The sequence below is a fragment of the Delphinus delphis genome, chromosome 3 (assembly GCF_949987515.2).
Source record: "Delphinus delphis chromosome 3, mDelDel1.2, whole genome shotgun sequence".
In the NCBI taxonomy this organism is placed as follows: domain Eukaryota; kingdom Metazoa; phylum Chordata; class Mammalia; order Artiodactyla; family Delphinidae; genus Delphinus; species Delphinus delphis.
Genome location: NC_082685.1, coordinates 125,570,235 through 125,590,497, shown reverse-complemented (window position 1 = coordinate 125,590,497; position 20,263 = coordinate 125,570,235). Strand labels below are relative to the sequence as shown.

Below are 20,263 nucleotides of genomic sequence, written 5' to 3'. Positions count from 1 at the left end.
TCCCTAGTGTCTCTTTCCTAAGATGCACAATCTTGAAGAATCTTCATTCTTTATGCACAGCCTGATTCAGCTTAGTAATGCTGACCTAGAATTTAAATTTTTCTCCAAAATATGCTATTTTATTTATTCTAATATTCTTTAATTTCAGAAATTAAGCAAAACCTCACAGATTTGCCTATGTTAGAGGAAGGACTGAATCCATGAACACTATGAGTTATAGAAAGTTTAAAGCAAAATACAAATTTATTACTTCAACCACAATCTTCTAAGGAGAAATGTCATAAAAATTGTTTCATGGAAGAAATAATTATTTTTTTAAAAAATCATTCATAATTGCAACAATGCTAGATTCTTCTAAATACTACCACTGCCAAAGTACACCCTTAAAATACCTGTTTTAAATAATTACTTTTAAGTAGTTTAAATATTCCCCTAAAGTCTCTTTTATGCTATACTGTGCTTCATAAACTTTCCTAAGTAAATCAAATTTCAGCTAATCCTGTAATTATCACAAATTTCAAGTCAGAAGAAACTGAATTAATGAAGCTTATTAACAACCTCCCAGCTTTTATTATTTACATTTGGACTAGTCTTATTTCCCAAAAGAAACTTGAATAAATAAATTAGTATGGTATGAAAACACCTTTTCTAGGCTAATTTAAAAATAGAATAGATTAGGAGTCAAGCTGCTTAACATGGGGACAAGCCAAATACCTCTCAAGTCCATTTGTCTCACCATTACATATACACAGGAAATCTATTTCATGCTTGATAATGAACTACATTAGACTGAGCCTTTCTCACTAAGACACCTCTCCCATTTTTTGGTCAAGGGTTCTATCTTCCACTCAGAAACTTTCACCATTTAAATGTCCTAAAATGAGGCTCCTACGGACAGGAATTTAACAAAGCACTCGTGTAGCTAAGAGTGTTCAGTAAGGGTTACTGATCAAAATAAGCTATCAAATCAAATTAACTTGCTTATTTTCTCTAGTAATGATTATTTTCTGGTAAGTTATTTTAATGTTTGTTCACAGAACAATCACATTTTAATTAGTAATGCTTTTCATATCTTCTTTGGAAGGCTTTTCTAATAAAGTATTTTCTAAGCTTGTTTTCTTCTTCATAATAGTTCTGAAAAGCAAACATCTCAGGATGAATTATAATTAGTACCATCACATTTTACTCCTTTGCTTTGGAAAAAAATAAAGGAGCCACCTGGGTAATTATCACAACTCTCCATATCTCTGGGAAGGAGTATATACATAATTAATATAAAAACCTGCCTCAGAAATATTTTCATCACGTTCAAAAGAAAAGGTGGATTGCTATTATCCCAGGGAGGAGTACCACAGGCAAACAGGAAATTAAATACTAGATAGAGATCAGCTGTGCTCAAGTTTTTGAAAGGACAGTTTAAACTGGACAGTTTTATTCTAGGAATGAAAGCCAATGCCACACCACACTTCTGGGAATACCTCAGCTCTTGTTGCTGTGCTTGTCACTGAATAGATACCAGGTGTGCTGTACAAGGGTTTACTAGGTTCCACACATGAGACTGAGCAGAAGTGCCAACTCATGGAACATATGAGAGAGAAGAAAACATTATTTTCTACCACTTACATTTTGTAAAGCCGACGGGGAATTGAGGTGTGGACAATGAATCCACTACAAAGTGCTTAATGTACATGGTAACATTGAAAAATTGAGGAATATTATATGTTTAAATGTCCATTATTGAAAGCATTGCTTGTTTTTTAAATGGAAACCAGACTATCAATGGACTCAAAGAGAGAAACTAGAAAAATGCTCAACTCTATTCTTCAAATAAAATTTATTTTTTCCCATTATAGAACCAACAGATATTCAAACTAGAAAAATTAGAAAATGCAGAGATGGATAAAGAAGGAGAGGGAGACCACTTTTGTGTCGATTTCTCTAAATCACTGTTTTTGGGGTATTGTCTTCCTATATATTTTTAATCTATATTTATTTTTCAGTGTTGTAATAGAATAATCTGGTCTCAGGGAAGAAATCTGAATAAGTTCGTTCTAAGGGTGTGAAAACACCTTGTCTAGCATACTTTAAAAACAGAATAGTAAGAATAGCCATCTATTTCTGATAATTTAGGAGCCAAGCTTCTTAACAAAAGTTTGAGCTAAATGTCTTTCAATATCATTTGCATTTCACAACTATAAACACAAGACATCATAACCATTCTATTACTGGATGTTTAGGTATTTTCTCATTTTCACCAAAAAAAATAGTGTTAAGAAATACCACTGTAGAAAGAACTGAGAGGCACAATATACACGTGAGAGAAAATAAAAACACAGAGAGCAAAGAAAAATAATGGAGATTAAATAATATAACTACCTTCAATTTGTAAAATGGACACAGATGAGACTATCTTGTTATAATGTGAGTTAAATTTTTAAATTAACACATATACATTATAAGAAAAACAACTACATTTCCTTTAAAAAAAATCCTCAACAGATAAATGCCAATTTGGGGCAAGGAGCTACTTTACATGCTGGAAAATCTGATGCCCTTAGGCCACGGTAGGGACAGCCCTTCCAGCTCCCCTAGGTTCTGCCATCTTCTTCTAGCCACTGGCTTATCCATGTCCCCTCATGCTCTGAGACATGCAGAATTTTCCCCCATGCCTAGAGAGTCTAAAACTCAAACAAGAGTTCCTCAATTGTGGTTTCTCTTTCCTTTTAGTCTTACCAAGTCAGAATACCCAATAGAGGTGAGCTCTTCACGGAAATGTTAAAGCTTTGTCTAGTATGAGCTGCAGGCTTACATGAAGACTTCTTAAATTGAAGAAACTAGCATACATAAATACCCCAAACAATTTTTGCTAGTAAGACTATATCCTTCAGGATATCACTTATTTAAAAATTTATGATAGGTAAAATTACTTACCTTTCTGTTTTCTCATATTCTAGATGTTCAGAAGCATAAAATCAAAACCAACTAAAGAACCTGTTTGCCAAGCTTTTGAGTTAAACTATTTTTGACCTAAAAACCAATATCAAAACATCCTTTACTATGGTAGGATGTTTAGGGAAGGTGGGAAACTGCAATTTGACACATCTTTACAGAGTTGTTAGGGATTGGGATGTGTATCAGTTTTTGGAAATTTGAAAGCAAAGAAGACATGGAACTTGAGATAAACATTCTAACTTCCTGGAAATACAAGGAATAAGTTATCTAGCTATATTCCTATAAAACCAAGGATTTTGTCATTTTATTTGTTTGTTAATTATTTATTTAGAAATAGTTATAGAACTATATAGGACAAGAATAAAATCCAAACAAAACAACTAAAGGATATGTGTAGAAGACTATACCCAAAGGTCTTACATATTAAAGAGTATTGGGGGGTGGAGGGGAGATCTAGTTAGGAGTCCTATGTTTATGTTTCAGATAATTAATGAAAGTCAGAAGTTTGATCAAAGTGATTCTTTGATGTTTTGAGATTCTTTTAAATCACATTTAAGGACAGGATTTATGCTTATAGCATACAGAAACGTAATCAATTGTAACACATGATCCCAACTCTCCCTTGGCTACCTGCGGCAAATTTGACTCCAAACCACCAGGTCCATGGCATGATGGTATGATGGAAGACATGCAGGAAAGTCACTTGACTATTTTTCTTACGCAGAACAAAAAAGATCTGAAATAATTTAAAGAAAATCAAGTTCATATAAAATCATGCAATAATTTATCTAGTGTTACAAAACTATTGGCAAAGTGCAAACTATTCCACGTTGTAATGTGCTTTGAAAGAGTTGCCTTACAGAATGCCTGTAGAAGCAGCTGATTCTCCAAGAGGCAGCTCAAAAGCTAATAAGTATGAGAGAACTTAGGTACGATGCCTAGTCATGCAAGAATCAATAAAAAGGTGAAAAGATATTGAATGAAGATTTAAAAATCAAAGATATAAAGTGAAGAATATGACCAAAAATTACTGAAAAAACGTTACTGGTTTAAAAAAAAAAACCCACGTGGATTTTGAAATATATGGGGAAGCAGAGACTTTTAAGTCCTAGGACTGAATTTCTACACTGCTCCCTAACTAACACATCCTACCAAGTTAGATAAGGGATTAAGCAAACTAAAAGAGGACTTGTAGCAAATCTGAAGTTAGCAAATTATTATTAAAGAAAGAGGAAAAGGGAAATACTTGAAGAGTTAATTGGGGAAGTAGGGTGGAAAAGAAAGCAAAGCAGCTTAGGAAAAATGAGAAAGGCAACAGTGGCACCATCCAGATTGAATGTCTCCAGTGGTTTACAGAAACGACAAACAAAGAGGTAGAAGAGGAAGGCTTTGTGGAGGGGGGGTTCAAAAACATATTCAAAAGCAGAATTAAATGTTCAAAAATATTCAAAATGCAGAAGACCAGTGATGAGTTAGACTTCTAGTACAGGACTAAACAGAGTAGCAGAAACAAAAGCGTTCCTAAGAGTAGTTGAGAAATGTGGTTCAGGGAAGAACACAGAGCAGCAAGTTTCCTTATGGAAGCTGAAACTGAGAACACGCAAAGCAGGAACAATGAAGTCAAAATGCTTTTGCTTATGCATGTGGAGGAAGGCAACACGGTGCAACAGAAAAAGCCATAAACCAGCAATCTGGGGTCCTAGGTCCTAGTCAGCAGTGGTGTTCCTCTGGACAAGTCTTGTAACTTTCTGGCTTCCATTTCTCTTCAGATTTAATGCTCCAGGCTAGGTCAGTGGTTCTCAACCCTGTTTGCATATTACAGTGACCAGGAAGGTCTGTTTTTTGTTTTTAAATAACCATGCCTGGTCTCTAACTCCAGACCATCTGACACCAAATCTCTGGGGGCAGGGCCCAGGTTTTTGTTTCCTAACGCAGTTAGGTCTCCAGCACCACAGCGTTTGAGAACCACTGGACTACAGCAGGGGTTCTTGAAGTGTGGACCCTGGACCAACAGCAATAACAGCACTTGAGAACTTGAGAGAAATGCAAATTCTTGAGCCCCATCGAACACGTACTGAATCAGAAATTCTGCGGGTGGGATCCAAGCACACGTGTTTTTAATGAGTCCTCCAGGTGATTCTAATGCATGCTAACGTTTGAGAACCACTGGATTCTACACTCACTAAATTCTCCTTTCTAATTCTAACATTATGCGTAGCCAGCTGAGAAGGTAAAGCATATTGAAATTTGCTACCAGAAATGTAGTGGTATATATTCTGAAGAGAGAAAACACGTGTCAGTCTTAGGCCCCGAACTGATTCCAGATGAATAAGAGCCACATGCCACAAAAACAAAATAAATAGCCAGCTTTCCTTTGTTTCTGGAAATAAAGGTGCATGGCTTTCTCCTCTCATCATGGACCCTAATCCATGGCACTTGCTTCTCCCAGGCCTAGTCACTCAAAGTCAGAGTTGATACTCAGGAAGGGAGAAGACCAGTAAACATGGACTTCAGAAAGGCAGATGGAAATAGTTTTGATGTTACCCAAATTACTGATATTCCAGGGATAAGCTGACATTCTAGTGTAAGTTTATGAATTTTGAAGCATTTATCTTCTTAAAGGAGTATGGATGACACAGTGCTTTGCTATAAAGAACCAAAGGCAACATATTCTCTGCTCTTTGCTTCTTGAACTTACTTCACAAGACAACTTGTCATCCATCTATATAGAGACATAGCTTTGTAGTATATGTGTTAGTTACTTTCTTATCTTAACCAGGCGGTTGATATAGAAGAAAGTCTTTTGGCATTTGCAAAAGACTGAAAAATAAGTTTATCCTATTCTCTAAAATAACTGATAATAAAAAGTAAAAGATAATATGAGGTCTGCCTGAGGAACAGAGATAACCAAAGTTATGAGACAACTGTACACTCACAGTTTATTGCTTTCATTGAAACATCAAACATTTACCAAATGTGGTGATTATATACTCACAGTATCTAAGAGCTCAATAAATTTGGAGAAGTAATAAAGCCAGCAGGTGCGTGCCATCTGCAGAAACACACATAGATATGAATTTATTATTTATTTTTACATGGAAGAAGATTTTATTTTTTCTAATTTTGGCGAAATTCACATTACATAAAATTTACGATCTTAACCATTTTAGAGTGTACAGTTTGGTAGCATTAAGCACATCCACATTCTTGTGCAACCATCACCACCGTCTATCCACAGAACTCTTTTCCTCTTATAGGACTGAGACTCTGTATCCATTAAACAGTAAGTCCCCATTGGTGAATCCAGCCCCTGACAACTACCATTTTACTTCCTATTTCTGAATCTGATTACTCTGTGTACCTCGTATAACAGAATCATACAGTATTTGTTTGCCCCTTTGTACCTAGATTATTTCACTTAGCATAATGTCCTCAAGGCTCAACCACATTGTAGCAGTTGTCAGAATTTCCGTCTTTGTTAAGGCTGAAAAATATTCCATTGTATGTATAGACCACTATTTGTTTATCCATTCATCCGCTGATGGACATGTGGGTTGCTTCCATCTTTTGAAGAACGCTGTGAACACTGGCGTACAAATCTCTCTTTGAATCCCAGCTTTCAATTCTTCTAGGTATATACCCAGAAGTAGAATTGTTGGATCATATGGTAATTCTGTTTTTTGAAGAACCAGACATAAATTTACTTTTAAATCCAAGAAATTCACAAAGAAAAGCACCAGTTTTCATTTTACAGAAAATTACACACCTGAATTTCTTTGAATTTTTTTCTTGTAATTTTTAGCTTTTTCTCTCAATACATATATTCTGATAATTGAGTCACTTACTCATTCTGATTTCACATTCAGTGTTTACAAATAGAGTCCAAAAAGTTTTAACGTTGATTTTGTGTTACAAGTTTCTCCAAAAAGAAACTTACCCTCAATGCTGTAGGCGAGCGTGAATAGTCAACAATTTCACATCGAAAGGAATAACCTGTACCCCAGCCAGACATCACAAACTGCAAGAGAGCACATGCATATTAAAGAAGGAAATATTTGCTCAACGGCTACAATGAAGGTAGTTTTGAGTATGTCTCTTCATTACATTCTCAGCTGAGTCAGCAGTCAGTGCAGAAGGAAAGGCGGGCTAGAACAATTACAAACCAGGAACTTGCTTGATATCAAAGCATCAAGAGTTTTCAAACCGATTCACTTTGTGACAAAGCAGAAACTAACACACCATTGTAAAGCAATTATACTCCAATAAAGATGTTGAAAAAAGAGTTTTCAAAATTTTAAAGTCACATTTATATAAACTGTGTACTAACTAAAATACCTATTTCTTGGAATGATTATTCTAATATAGTGGAGAACAAAATACTAGGAATGTTTTGTTGGAACAGCAAATACTGGTAAGTGCTTGACCTTGTGTACATCTCTATGTGCTTGTGCATATGTCTGTGTACTCTCAAAGGGGTGACTAAGTCTGAAATCAGTCTTTTCTGATAATTTCTAGCCTTTGCAATTAGTCAACAAATAAATGAGCAAAGCAGCTTTCTCAATGTACTCATCCAACGGCTGCATCAACTGGGTTTTTCCTATCTCGGCTAGTGGATGTAACGTGAAGTGATAGTCCATAGCTTTTAAATCAAGATCGACCAAATACAAGACTCACGTATTAATTTTGCTTTGGATTCACATGACAAGTAAGAGATGAAAATACTAACAAGAAAGTGCAGTCTGGCAAGCCTTAATTCCAACACACCCACGAAGTGACCTTAGGCTAGTGGTGAGAAGAAAAAGCCTATTGTTGATAAATCTGGACCTTAACTCAAAGATTACATTGACATTCTTTCAGTCTGACGGTGGGAAGGTCTCCTTTTAAAACAGTACCTGAAAATGAAAAACTAAGGGTTCTAGTTTAAAATTAACATTTATATTAAATGGCTGGCTTAATTTACTGTTCTGACAATATGACCAGTTCTTCTCTGGAGTCCTATTCTCACGAATGCCAACATCTTCACTAGGATGTCTTCTTTCTCAGCATAAGGATTATATCATTTTCTATTACATTACAAGTTTGTACTTTTAATTACTGTTAAAGCTGAAATGACAACTTTACAGTAAATTAACTTCTAAAGGCAAAAGTTTATGAGGCATAATCAGAATGACACTTTAATGGTAAAAAGAAAAGAAATGAAGGAGAAAGAAAAACTACTTACACTGTGGTATTTAAAAACACTATCCTTTTTGATTGATACTAGCTCCTAGCTTGATTTGTAATATAAATTAATCACACTATTAACTTGGTAAATTATGAAATCTTGAGAATTAAGATTCAGAAAAGTATAAGACATATATCATGGGTGAGAAAAGTATCTTACAAAAACAAGTCAATGAATTTTCTCAAAGGAACAAGGGAATGTGGTACAGAACTAGTTAAATCTGTTTTACAAAATCCTGATCTGTCAGTGAGCATCTTCCTATTCTTTTGCACTTGGACTCACTTCTGACTGATGCAAGTAACACTCTAAGTCCATCCACTCAGATGGGGATGACTGATTCCCCATGCTACCCTATGCCAAACAAGTGCTGCACCAAATAGGAGAAGCTGTGGGATGTAGCCTTCTTCAGGGTCTTCACTGGTCTCTATTTCTTGACTGGTGCCAAGTAACTAGCACACTCAAACCATCGCTATAAAATGAGGCACGTGGGTTCCTTTAGTCTGATGTACTTCCTCTCACCTTATTCATATTTGCCCTAACATCCCTAGTAGAGGGGTTCACTCTGTAGAGCAAATGTAATTGTGCCCCACCCAATAAACCATGCGTTTGAATGTGTCCTGGAGGTGATGTGTTGCTCAGCTGTCAAAAGTCTTTGTTTAAATAGAAAGTAGAACTTAATGCTTTCCTGATATTAAGTTTAAGAACATTCCAAAAGCCTGCAGAGCTTTTGACATATATGTCTATATTTTAGGTTTTCACAAAGGAAGAGTAATAATTTATATTTGGCAGGTAAAAAACCCCAAAACTGCATATAAGTTATTCTAGTATTACTGGTTAATGGGAGATAGAAACTCTCAGATTCAGATATTCTCAAACCTTTTATGTTGTAATTGCTAAAACAGAAACCAGAACTTACTGGTTATAACTGGATTCCTTGCAGGGAAATATATTTGGGGACATCACATTCAATGGTACAACCAGACACAGAGCATAAAGGGATCTGAGAGACAAGGTCAATCCTGACTCTATAAAATGAGAGAAGTGAGGCCCAGAGTATTTAAATGACTAGTTCAAAATCAGGTAGCTAGTTAGTAGTGCAACTGGGACTAACTAGTCCCTGGTCTCCTGGCTTCCAGGTCTGTTCTTAGCACTGTCCTATAGTAGGCAATATCCTATCTCTGATAACTTGCCCAAAGCATGTATTTTTTCTGCTCCCTAGCTCTATTCTATTACTCCTTCCGTTTCAGTTGCTTATGCTCCAGAAAGGAGAGTAAGGTGACCTGTGAGTTAATTTTGGAAATAAAGTAGAAGGCAGCAAAGGAAGTCCAGACTTCAGGAAGGCCGTGAGAAATGAGGCCAGAGCAGATTTAAGGTGATCTGATCAGGTGGATCCGTGGCAGGAATCAGGTTGGAAGGATGCATGTGCAGAGGCCATGGTGTCTAGAGAGGCTGGAGAGGTCATGCGAGGCCCTCCTGGGACCCAGCTGTGAGGAAGCATAGGCTATGCTGCAGAGGAAGTAAATAAGGAGAATAGGATGAGGAAGCCAGCCAGCATTGGAAGAGAAGCAAGAAATCCCAGAAAAGCAGGTAAGGGAGGGTGGTTGAGACTTGTAATCAGCAGAGGGGAGAGAGAGCATACATGAGTCTGCTTTTGGGTCCTAGAAGTTCTCCACCTCTCTTATTGACAGTTAACGGACAGCTTCCCTCACCTACTGCTTTGTATGAGTCTAAGTTCTCTGTCCCCAACAGAGCCCAGCTAAATCAAACCAAACAGTCTACCACCTAACAGGTCATCAGGGCATGCAGAACCCAAAGCTGCTACCATGATGATGTCAACTCATTAGAGTCAGGATGAGCTCTGATGTCAGACCGACCTGGATTCAAATATCAGTCCTCCACTTACCACCTACAGTACTTTGGGTAAGTTATCTAACTTCTCCAACTCTGAGTTTCCTTAAAATTTAACATCTATGGACTCATTCAATCATCTTTTACGGCTAACTGCGTGCAAGTCCCTGGACTTAATTTTTCTCACCACCTGTGAGGCAGACTATATCCTCTAAGGAGTTCAATATCTGGTCTATATATAACAATTTTTTGACAAACATCTACTCTAGTGAGCTAAGTTTCTGAAATTTCTTAAATCTTGGAGAGTTACCCTTACAGTCATAACAAGAAACATCATGACAGACAAACATAAAGACTCAGGCAAAATTCTCCCGTTAGGAATACTGAAGACACTTGCCTCATAACACATATACACAGAAAAGAGTACTATGAAAAAATTGTACGTTATCATCGCTTTCTTGAGTTCAAAGGGCTTTCGATTCTCCATGAGCTTTGGTCCCAGGGATGTGACAAAATAGACATAGAGTCCCAGGATGACAGTTTGTGGCAGAGGCGAGGACATGAGGAGCCAGTCTTCAACTCTTGGATCTAAGAGTAAAACAAGGTATAAGTGCACATCCATTTAGCCAAGAGATAACTGACAGTAACCAGCATTTAAGTGAGCACCTAGATCCTAACGCTGACGGTGGACTATTTGGTCAGTGATCACTGCTATTTTTAGGATGTGCCAAGGGAAATCACCAGGGATTGTGATGGAGCTCGAAACAGTGAGGCTCAAAGGGCAAAAGGAGGTAGTGGTTACCAGAACCCAGGAGAGAGCCATATGGAGGAGCCCCTCTGGCGAGGAGCTGTGACCTTCAGTTGAGGGATTCAGCCAGCACAGCAATCCTGCAAATAAGGGGCCAGGGAAATCAATACCCCAGCCTCACCCTCCTCCCTCTCTCTCCGGTTGCCGAACTCAACCAGAAACCAGGGGGCAGGGGAGCAAGCCCATGGATGTAGTTCATCCTGGTCATTCTACCAGGGGTACACAGTTGAATCTGAAGAACAGAAGATACCCAGCAAACTTTTTTGTTTGTTTTGTGTGTGTGTGTGTTTTTTTTTGCGATACGCGGGCCTCTCACTGTTGTGGCCTCTCCCGTTGCGGAGCACAGGCTCTGGACGGGCAGGCTCAGCGGCCATGGCTCACGGGCCCAGCCGCTCCGCGGCATGTGGGAGCTTCCTGGACCAGGGCACGAACCCGTGTCCCCTGCATCGGCAGGTGGACTCTCAACCACAGCGCCACCAGGGAAGCCCCCAGCAAACTTTTATCATCTGTCTATAACCACCAGTAACATGTTAGAGTTTCTCCATCCAGACACGCTTTTATATATATAAATATGTTTGGTTTTTCTTAACTTTCTTCTTTCCCCAAGGAAACTGGGGGAAAGTTTTCTGTATACTGTATCATACAATTGAAAGGGGATTTAGCATCATTTAAGTATCTAAAATGTGGGTTCTAGGTGTCCAAAATGTGGGCTAATCAATCTGATATTTTACACAAAAACAAACAAAAAAGTACTAGCCTCACAACCATGTAAAAAAGAAATTCACGTGGTCCCTGCTAGTTCCAGGCCATGAGAATTAGATCAATTAAAACTTGCAACTCATAGATGAAATGTGATTAATTCTATAATCTTAAGTAGTTCGGGTATAATTTTACTAAATTGCCTCATGAAGCCAGAATATTGTAAAGGAAAATATGTATGGACAAGTTTCCAAATACATCTGACTCAAAATTGAGTCTTGACTAACCTTAGGTTGCTAAGTACCATCATTCTTGTTAATTGGGAAAAAGGGTGGGGGGAATACAGCCCTTGCCCACTGAAACTGCTAATGATGTGGCCAATTACCAAAAAAACGTTGCATATCCCTTCAAGTCTGACTTCCTACCCAATGCAAAAATTTCTTCAATAGACTCCACACCTGATGACTCACTTGGCCTCAATCTTATTGCTGGAAAGTTCACATTTGATACTCAGATATACCAGGGCATGGCTGTAGCTATTAAAGGTGATTTATTCTATACTCAAATGTGCTTCCCTCAAAAATACTGACAGATGCCCTATCTCGAAATAATACATAAGCCAAAAGTCAGCTCTAGGAGGGACCCCAAGATATTTAGGAATTTAATGTATGATAAAGAAAGCCTCATAAGCAAGCAGGAAGGGAGAGACGATTCAGTAAATAGGAAAACTGACTACCTGGGAGAAAAATGAGTTTGTGCCTTACCTTGTATCCTATCCAAGCATGTCCCAAACTATGCAATATAAGAAAGCTATTTAAAGTCTTTCCACAAAAAGTGGGGAAAGGCTACTAGAAATGCTAGGTTAAACAAACAAGTGCCTTTCTGCATGATTTCTTAGTGCTTCATGTTTGTTGTGAATTGCCAAGATGAGAATGGTGGTATGCAGCATTCCCCAAACTTACTTGGCCATGTAGCCCTGTTTTTTTGTAGAATACTATTTAACACCTTGTGGAACTAACATTCTGTGGAGCACCGTTTAGGAAAGATAGCCCTTTGCCAAAATAAATTTATAAATGACGGATTTTTTCCATCAGTGGGGAATCCAAACCTTAAATATATGAACATCATAAACCATATTAATAGGTCAAATTTTTATCTCCAATGAAATAAAGACTTAAAACCAATACTAAAAGAAGGCTTCTGGAAGAATGTTAACATTATCACCTTCAGATGGGGACAATATGGGTGATTTTTATTTTTTTCTTTATAAGGAATTTTAAATGTTTCTGTTATTAATGGACATCACAGGCATGATGGAAAACTAGTTTTTTGGGCTTTTGTTTTCGTCAGCAAAGGAATTCCTGAATCAGAAATATTTTATTGTACTCTTTCATTAGCTCAGTGGTGGCAGGGGAGGGGGGAAGGGGTGGTACGTGGGTATCAAATGACATCATATTTCTGTTCTTCTGCTGGTAGCAGTAGGAGAAACAAAAAGCCAGGAAACGCATGCTGGGCTGGCTCATTTTATTTAAAAATGATTTAAATAAATCATTTTTCCTGTAATTTAACATTTTACGCACACACCTTTTTTTAAGAATCCTGAGTGTGACTTTCCAGTTCTACAGATTTTTAAAAAAATCTTATCTTTTAGGAAAAGCTAGCTAATTTAATTTCATATTATTTTCAAAGCAAATAACAGAACAAAACACCAAGCTTTTTCATCCTATTTCAGTCTGCGCTCTGATCCTGGCTCTCACATAACTGACTTGTTATGTGACCTGAGGCCACCGACTTAACTTCTCCGTGCTTAGTTTCCTCATCTGTGAATTGGGCATAAAACAGCAGGTAGCTCAGAGAGGATTTAGTGAGTTATTTTGAGTAAAGAGCCTGGCACAACCTCAAATTGCTCAGTAAGCACGGCTACTATTATTTCAGCAGATCTCAGTTTTGTCAGCACAGCAGAATCACCTCTGGAATATTTATAAACCAGATAGCAAAAAAAAAAAAAAAAAGACTCGGCATGGGTCCCAGGCATCTGTATGTTGAAAAAAGCTGCCAAGGTGACCGTGATGAACCATCAACGTTATAAACCAGGGCTTCAGTGCTTCCTTCACCTACACTGAGGTCCTCAGTACTCCTCACTAGGTGCTCTGCAATAATCTTTTATGTGATTTCCCTGCCTCCTGACCCAATCTGCTATGTCTTGTCTCTATACAACTGCCAAATTCACTTTCTAGAAGTAAAGCTTTGCTCAGATTATTCCTCTGCTTAAATTAGCTCTCTCTGCTGAGCGAATAAAATTCAAAGTCCTAATATGTCCACGACTTTGATGACTGCTCACTGTTCCTGCCTTCTCTCTTGGCAACAGTGATACCTTTCTGAATAGGGAGCCCACTTCTATGTGAGGCAGGAGGTTCCCGGTGATGAGACGTCTACAAGCCAGGTGTGGCTGGTGACTCCATAAGGGGGTTGTAGAGGGGGCTGCTCAACAATGTTTAAAGTTAATTCTGCCTCAGTCTGTGATCCCACAAATTACAAAAGGATCAGGGGTCAAGTGAGCTCTGTTTTCCCTAGAGAGGGAGGGAGAGTTTCATGTACCTTGTATTTAGCATCGGAGTTGGGCTTAAGTGTTATGAGCAGAACCAAGATAAAGGCAGAGGATGGGAGGGCAGGCTGTCTGAGAGCCCATGACCCAGTGATTACCAGAGTTCTGACTTATTACTAGCCCGATAATGCTTTTCTAAGAGCGTTCTAAAGAGAGTACAGGAGAGTACAAGGGCCACATACATAGAATATTAATGAACTTTTCCACCAACTACTTTTAAGAGTGTGTTCACTTCTTAAGTAGCATGTACTAGCTCAAAGAGTACACACTTTTAAAGGTATAAGCACCAATAAGATGAAGAAGCTGGAAGGAAAAGCAAACATGTACCTCTCATACTTTGTGAAGTACTAAAGGTTCAGAGTGGCAGCAAATCTTACTCAGACATTGTCTTCTTGCAAAAAAATCACAACTATGTCTGAAAAGTCATCATCATTATTATCCAAATGCAAGGAAAGTTGCTTTTCAAACATTAAAAATGTTATAGGGCTTCCCTGGTGGCGCAGTGGTTGAGAGTCCACCTGCTGATGCAGGAGACACGGGTTCGTGCCCCGGTCCGGGAAGATCCCACATGCCGCGGAGCGGCTGGGCCTGTGAGCTATGGCTGCTGAGCCTGCGCATCCGGAGCCTGTGCTCCGCCATGGGAGAGGCCACAACACTGAGAGGCCTGTGTACCACACACACACACACAAAAATGTTATAGCACTGTTTCAAGGTTTGACATCTCATATCTAAGAATCACAATAAACCCTCTTATGGCTTAAGTATTAATTAAACTGTTTTTAAATTCTGTAGCTGTGGAATTTTCCACATGAAATAACTATGCATGACCCCCACTTCTCTAGCAATCAGAAAACCAATGAATATCATTAAGTTTTCCAAAGTCTACTCAGGATTAGGGCCAAAGCCAAGAATACGCTTGAAATTCTTGGCACTTGATCATGGGCTCAGACCTTCAGAGGGTAGGCAAAGTAAAACTGGACTAAGATGGCCAGAAATGATTCCTAATGGCTCTCAGAGATCGATACCACACTAAGCAGAAGCAAAAAAACCTCTCCAGTTACACGCGATAGTGTTCTCATAAAGTTATAAATCTCAACACAAAACATTTTAACCCTTCTGGATTTTGACAGGAAAAGAAAATGTGGAGAAACTTTTTAAAAAAATGATATGCTATATTAAAAGTGTTTGAAGATGGAAATGCTCTATCAGTCATCAACCACCACCACCGGTTGTGTAGGGATACTTCCCAAACAACAGAGCATTTTCATGCGTATTGTCTGGTAGCTGGTGGATACCATTCTCATCTCTGTTTTGCTAACAAAGAAACTGAAACCCACAGACAATAAATACTTTGTTCAAGATCACCTAGCTGGTTCACAGTAGTGTCAGAACTTAAATCTAGGTCTTCTCACTACACACCCCTACCCTTCCTCTTCTCTCAAGACTTTAAATTAGCTTAGCTTCAGATAGGTACCATCACCTGCCTCTTTCTCTCCTCCTCCCTGCACTGTTTGCAACACTGCTTCCAGGGTTCTCCTTGCCTCTCCCTAACCACCTCCACCCCTTTGTCGTTCCTTTTTCTGACCTAATATTACTGGGCTTTCCAATGTAAGTATTCCTAATAAAAATAAAGTGTTGACCCATGAATAAAAGTGGAAGTGGAATTCAGAAGTAGTTCATCTTAAAACATTTTATCCTTCTGGCACTATATAGATACTCATCATCGTCTGAGTTAGGATATGGATTACCCGAATCTCTTGGGTTCCTGCAATTGGGATAGTTAATAGCAAGAGTTGGATAGTAAGGGATCTATTCTTCCAAACAGGTCTATTTTTAAAAATGTACCCAAATCTACTTGGCTTTCAAGGTTAAATCGTGAGCGTTCAGGTAGCAAGTTACACCTCTACTTTGAAAAGAAATTAAAATATTCATATTTTTTAAAATAAATAAAAATAAAAACCATTAGAACAAAACAAAAAAATTAGTTTTTAAATTACTGAATTTATGAGAACTACTGTAAACCTTCAGAGAAAGATGACTTCTAAAGAAAGCTACAATTCTCTGCCCATACATAAGTTGAAAAACTAAGAAAAAAATGAGAAAATATAAAAATTCCCTTAACTCTCCATTCACCAGAGTGAAGCTTCTTTATTTATGGGATCTCTTTCAGGTCCTTGGCATTCTTCAGGGGCAAAACTGTTAGGACCTTTTTCCGTGAAATAAGATTAGTCTTCAGTAGTCTACTGAGAAAGACAGCAATCATGAAACAGTGTATCTTTCCTGAAATCAGTGTAAATTGGAATATAATTTCAATTGTGGTAGGTATCAAGAGGTGACACTTTTCCCCCTGCATTTGGTGAACATGTGATTTCTAATTGATGGGTAAGAACTAATGTGAAGTGGTGATGGTGGTGAATATGTGGAAAGTAATTCAAATGTGAAATGTCAGAATACTAATCCTAATCAGGAAACATAGGTTCTAATCTTTTCTGCTAACAACTGACCATGACGTTGGGAAGGTCACATCTCTGGGCCTCAGTTCCTCCAACTCTAAAATGAGGAGGTAGCTTTCATGATACCTAAGTCCATCTCAGCTCTAAAATGTGCTGATTCCTGTCTATTTTAAAAAAAAAAATTACCTTTGTTATATTATTAACACATTTCGTAGTAGTTATAAAAGCAACATACATTTGTGTGGTTTAAAAACATCTAGACAGACATAGATAAGGAAATAGAAATTACCCATAATCCTACCACACAGAGATAACTGCTAACCCTCGCAAAAAAAATACATGTGGTGTTTTATAAGCTGCTTTCATTTAATGTATTTTAAACTTCTTCCTATGGCATTAAATGTTCTTCAACAACATTGATTTTTACTTTTCTAATGGGCAAGGGGAGAATTACTCTGGTCCTTCTAGAATTACTCAGGGGTTACCCTAGGAAACGCTCCCCATCCTTTCTGATACGCCCCTGGGGGCTGCGGCCCTTCCCACTCAAGAGTCATCCTGGACAGAGCCATTGTTGGCAGTAACTGTTATTTCCCTTAGGAGCATTAGGGCAGAATCAAGCCTAAGAGCCCTGTGCCTCCAAAATCACTTCTAATGGCTACTGAGTTGGAATGTACCATCATTTATTAACCAGTTCCCTTCCTTGGATATTAAAGCTATCTTCACTATTATAAACATCGTAATGAACATCATCTGCGTACCTCTATCTTTGTACATATCTTCAGTGAAATCTTTGACACTTTATTAACTAGTAATAAAAATCAATATGTGGGGTGTCAGTGAGGGAGTGTTAAGTTGCAAAGTCTCTCGTTCTGTTTCAATGAAATCCTATTAAATATGGGAATCTGACAGGAAAAAGAAGGATGAGCCATAGTTAAGAAATTTGGTTACTTACCAGCATCTTTGATCCAATTACCATAAAGACGCACTGTCCTCGATGTAAGATCACTGAAGGCCATTTTCCACAGGATTTACTCGCCCTTACAATGGGTTCTTCAGTAAAACAAAAAAGAGATGTGTTTATGATCTATGGATGCAAATAAAGCCAAGTTTCTACTAATACAATATTAATAATGTTAAAAATTTAATAGGAATAACTGGCAAAACAACAAAATTACTGAGGGTAAATGCATTAGTGAACCACATTAAACCCTGATGCAGTTGCAAACATTTAAGACTTTTCATCATAAGGACAATGCTTAATTCACTCAAAAAGCTGATGTTCTATGTACGAGATGCAAAAGGAGTAAGTGATTCTAAAAACTGTCATAGGAGCATCTATCTCCCTTTACGGAAACAATATAGGTCAGGAATGGGCTGTACCTCCCATGGCAATGTTGAAGTAAAAACCCAGAAGAAAGTCAAGATGACAAACTTTCAGAAAAGATACTCTGATCCAGACTTTTTTTTTTTTTTTTTTTTTTTGCGGTACGCGGACCTCTCACTGTTGCGTCCTCTCCCGTTGCGGAGCACAGGCTCCGAACGCGCAGGCTCAGCGGCCACGGCTCACGGGCCCAGCTGCTCAGCGGCATGTGGGATCTTCCCGGACCGGGGCACGGGCCCGCGTCCCCTGCATCGGCAGGCGGACTCTCAACCACTGCGCCACCAGGGAAGACCTGATCCAGACTTCTAGCTGACCTTCAGGCGTAAGAAGATCTTCTATATTCAAGTGTTTATAATTTAATTGAAATAGAGGTAGAGAGAGGGAGGAAAAGATCTACAAGAGCCAAAGAGAAGTTGCCTAGTTTATCTGGACTGATGACAAAAACAGCTGGAAAAAGAAGTCTTTTGAAAAAGAAGGCCAATGAGGGAAAACTAGCTCTATCATGTATTAAAAGATATTCTAAATATTCAGTAATTAAAACAGTGTGACACTAGCACATGAAGAGGCAAACCAATGGAATAGAACAGAACATCCAGAAACACACCAAAAACTTTGGGGATTTTAATACCATATTTCATAAATTCTAAGATGTACACTTTCCCAAATTTTAACGTCTCTGAAAACAGCACACACCTTACAAAGGAATGGTGCATCATAAAATGAATAGTAGGTTTGATTTCAAGTCATATGGTGGGAAGATGAAAAGTTCTAGAGATAGCTGGTGGTGACGGTTGCACAAAAATGCAAATATACTTAATGCCATTGAACTTTACACTTAAAAATGGTTAAAATGTTAAATTTTACATTATGTATATTTTACCACAATAAAAAATAAACCCTCTAGGTCTGCAACAGAAATATTCAGACTTTATTCTAGCATTCTAAGATAAAGACATTTTAGAATATACATATATAAAGTATATATGTATTTTTTAAAGACATATCGTATATGATAAAGGTGACAACTCAAACCAGTAGGCACTGAATTACCAGCAATTACTGAGTAAATGGTATTGTACAACTAGATAGTCAACTGCAAAAAACAAGTTGGACCCAAAAATTATACTAAAAACCAAGATAAACTCCAATATATCAAAGATTTAAGTAAAAATTTCAAAGAACCATGAAAGTACTAGATGACAACAGGGAGAACACCTTTATAACCTGGGAGTAGAAAAACTCTTTTTTAACTTTGACTTAAAATCCATAAGACATAAGAGAAGACTAACAAATTTAACCATATGAAAATCAAGAAGAAGAAAGGAAAAAAACCAAATGACAAACAGAAAAAAATATATATGTTCAATTTAAAATACAGACAAGTGCTACTCTCCCCCATATATTAAGAGTTCCTAGAAACTGATGAGAAAAAGACCTATAAGCCAAGAAAAAAATGGGCAAATTTCACAGAAAAGGAAATACAAATGGCTCTTAAACATACGAAAAGTTGCTTAACTTTAACCATAGTAAGAAATATACGGGGCTTCCCTGGTGGCGCAGTGGTTGAGAATCCACCTGCCAATGCAGGGGATACGGGTTCGAGCCCTGGGCCCATGCGCCACAACTACTGAGCCTGCGCTCTACAGCCCGTGAGCCACAACTACTGAGCCTGCGTGCTGCAACTACTGAAGCCTATGTGCCTAGAGCCCATGCTCTGCAACAGGAGAAGCCACCGCAATGAGAAGCCCGGGCACCACAACAAAGAGTAGCCCCCACTCGCCACAACTAGAGAAAACCCGCGTGCAGCAACAGACTCAACGCAGCCAAAATTACAATTAATTAATTAATTAATTTTTTAAAAAGTTTTAAAAAAAGAAATCTACAATATTTTATTGCATTGGATGGACTAAAGTCCAAAAATTTTTATCAATCAGATGGGCCAAAATCCAAAAATGTGTTCACTCTGTTGGAAGGACTGTGGGAAACTCATACCTTGTTGGTGGGAGTGCAAATTAGTATAACCCTTGGTGCAATTTGGCATTATCAGTAAAAAAATTATAAACGCATATTTTTAAGCCAGCAATCCTATTTCTAGAAACTTCTCCTATAGAGATATATGCACATATGTTCAATGACATATATTCAAGCTTAATCATTGCATCAGTCAGTAAGAGCAAAAGACTGGAAACAAGCCAAATGTCTATTAAAAATGGACTGATTGGTTAATGATGATATGTCTAACACCAGGAAATACCATGCCATTGTAAATAAGAATGAGGAAGCTTTCTGTGTG

The 20,263-nt window shown here is 37.9% G+C and overlaps 1 protein-coding gene across 2 annotated transcripts in view; it reads right to left on the bottom strand.

Moving 5' to 3' along the window:
* The window catches only part of ELOVL7 (ELOVL fatty acid elongase 7), a 72,255-nt gene that overhangs the window by 6,517 nt on the left and 45,475 nt on the right, over window positions 1–20,263 (bottom strand). Inside the window, exons 4-8 of one of the 2 annotated variants that reach the window (XM_060009453.1) lie at window positions 17,542–17,639; window positions 10,422–10,612; window positions 6,890–6,970; window positions 5,948–6,004; window positions 3,583–3,688 (exon numbers count right to left, since the gene is read on the bottom strand). In XM_060009453.1, the coding sequence (XP_059865436.1) occupies window positions 3,583–3,688; window positions 5,948–6,004; window positions 6,890–6,970; window positions 10,422–10,612; window positions 17,542–17,605 (499 nt within the window). In that variant the 5' untranslated portion in view covers window positions 17,606–17,639. Of the gene's footprint in view, window positions 1–3,582; window positions 3,689–5,947; window positions 6,005–6,889; window positions 6,971–10,421; window positions 10,613–17,541; window positions 17,640–20,263 lie in introns of those variants that run through there. The other variant, XM_060009454.1, reaches the window with a different exon arrangement.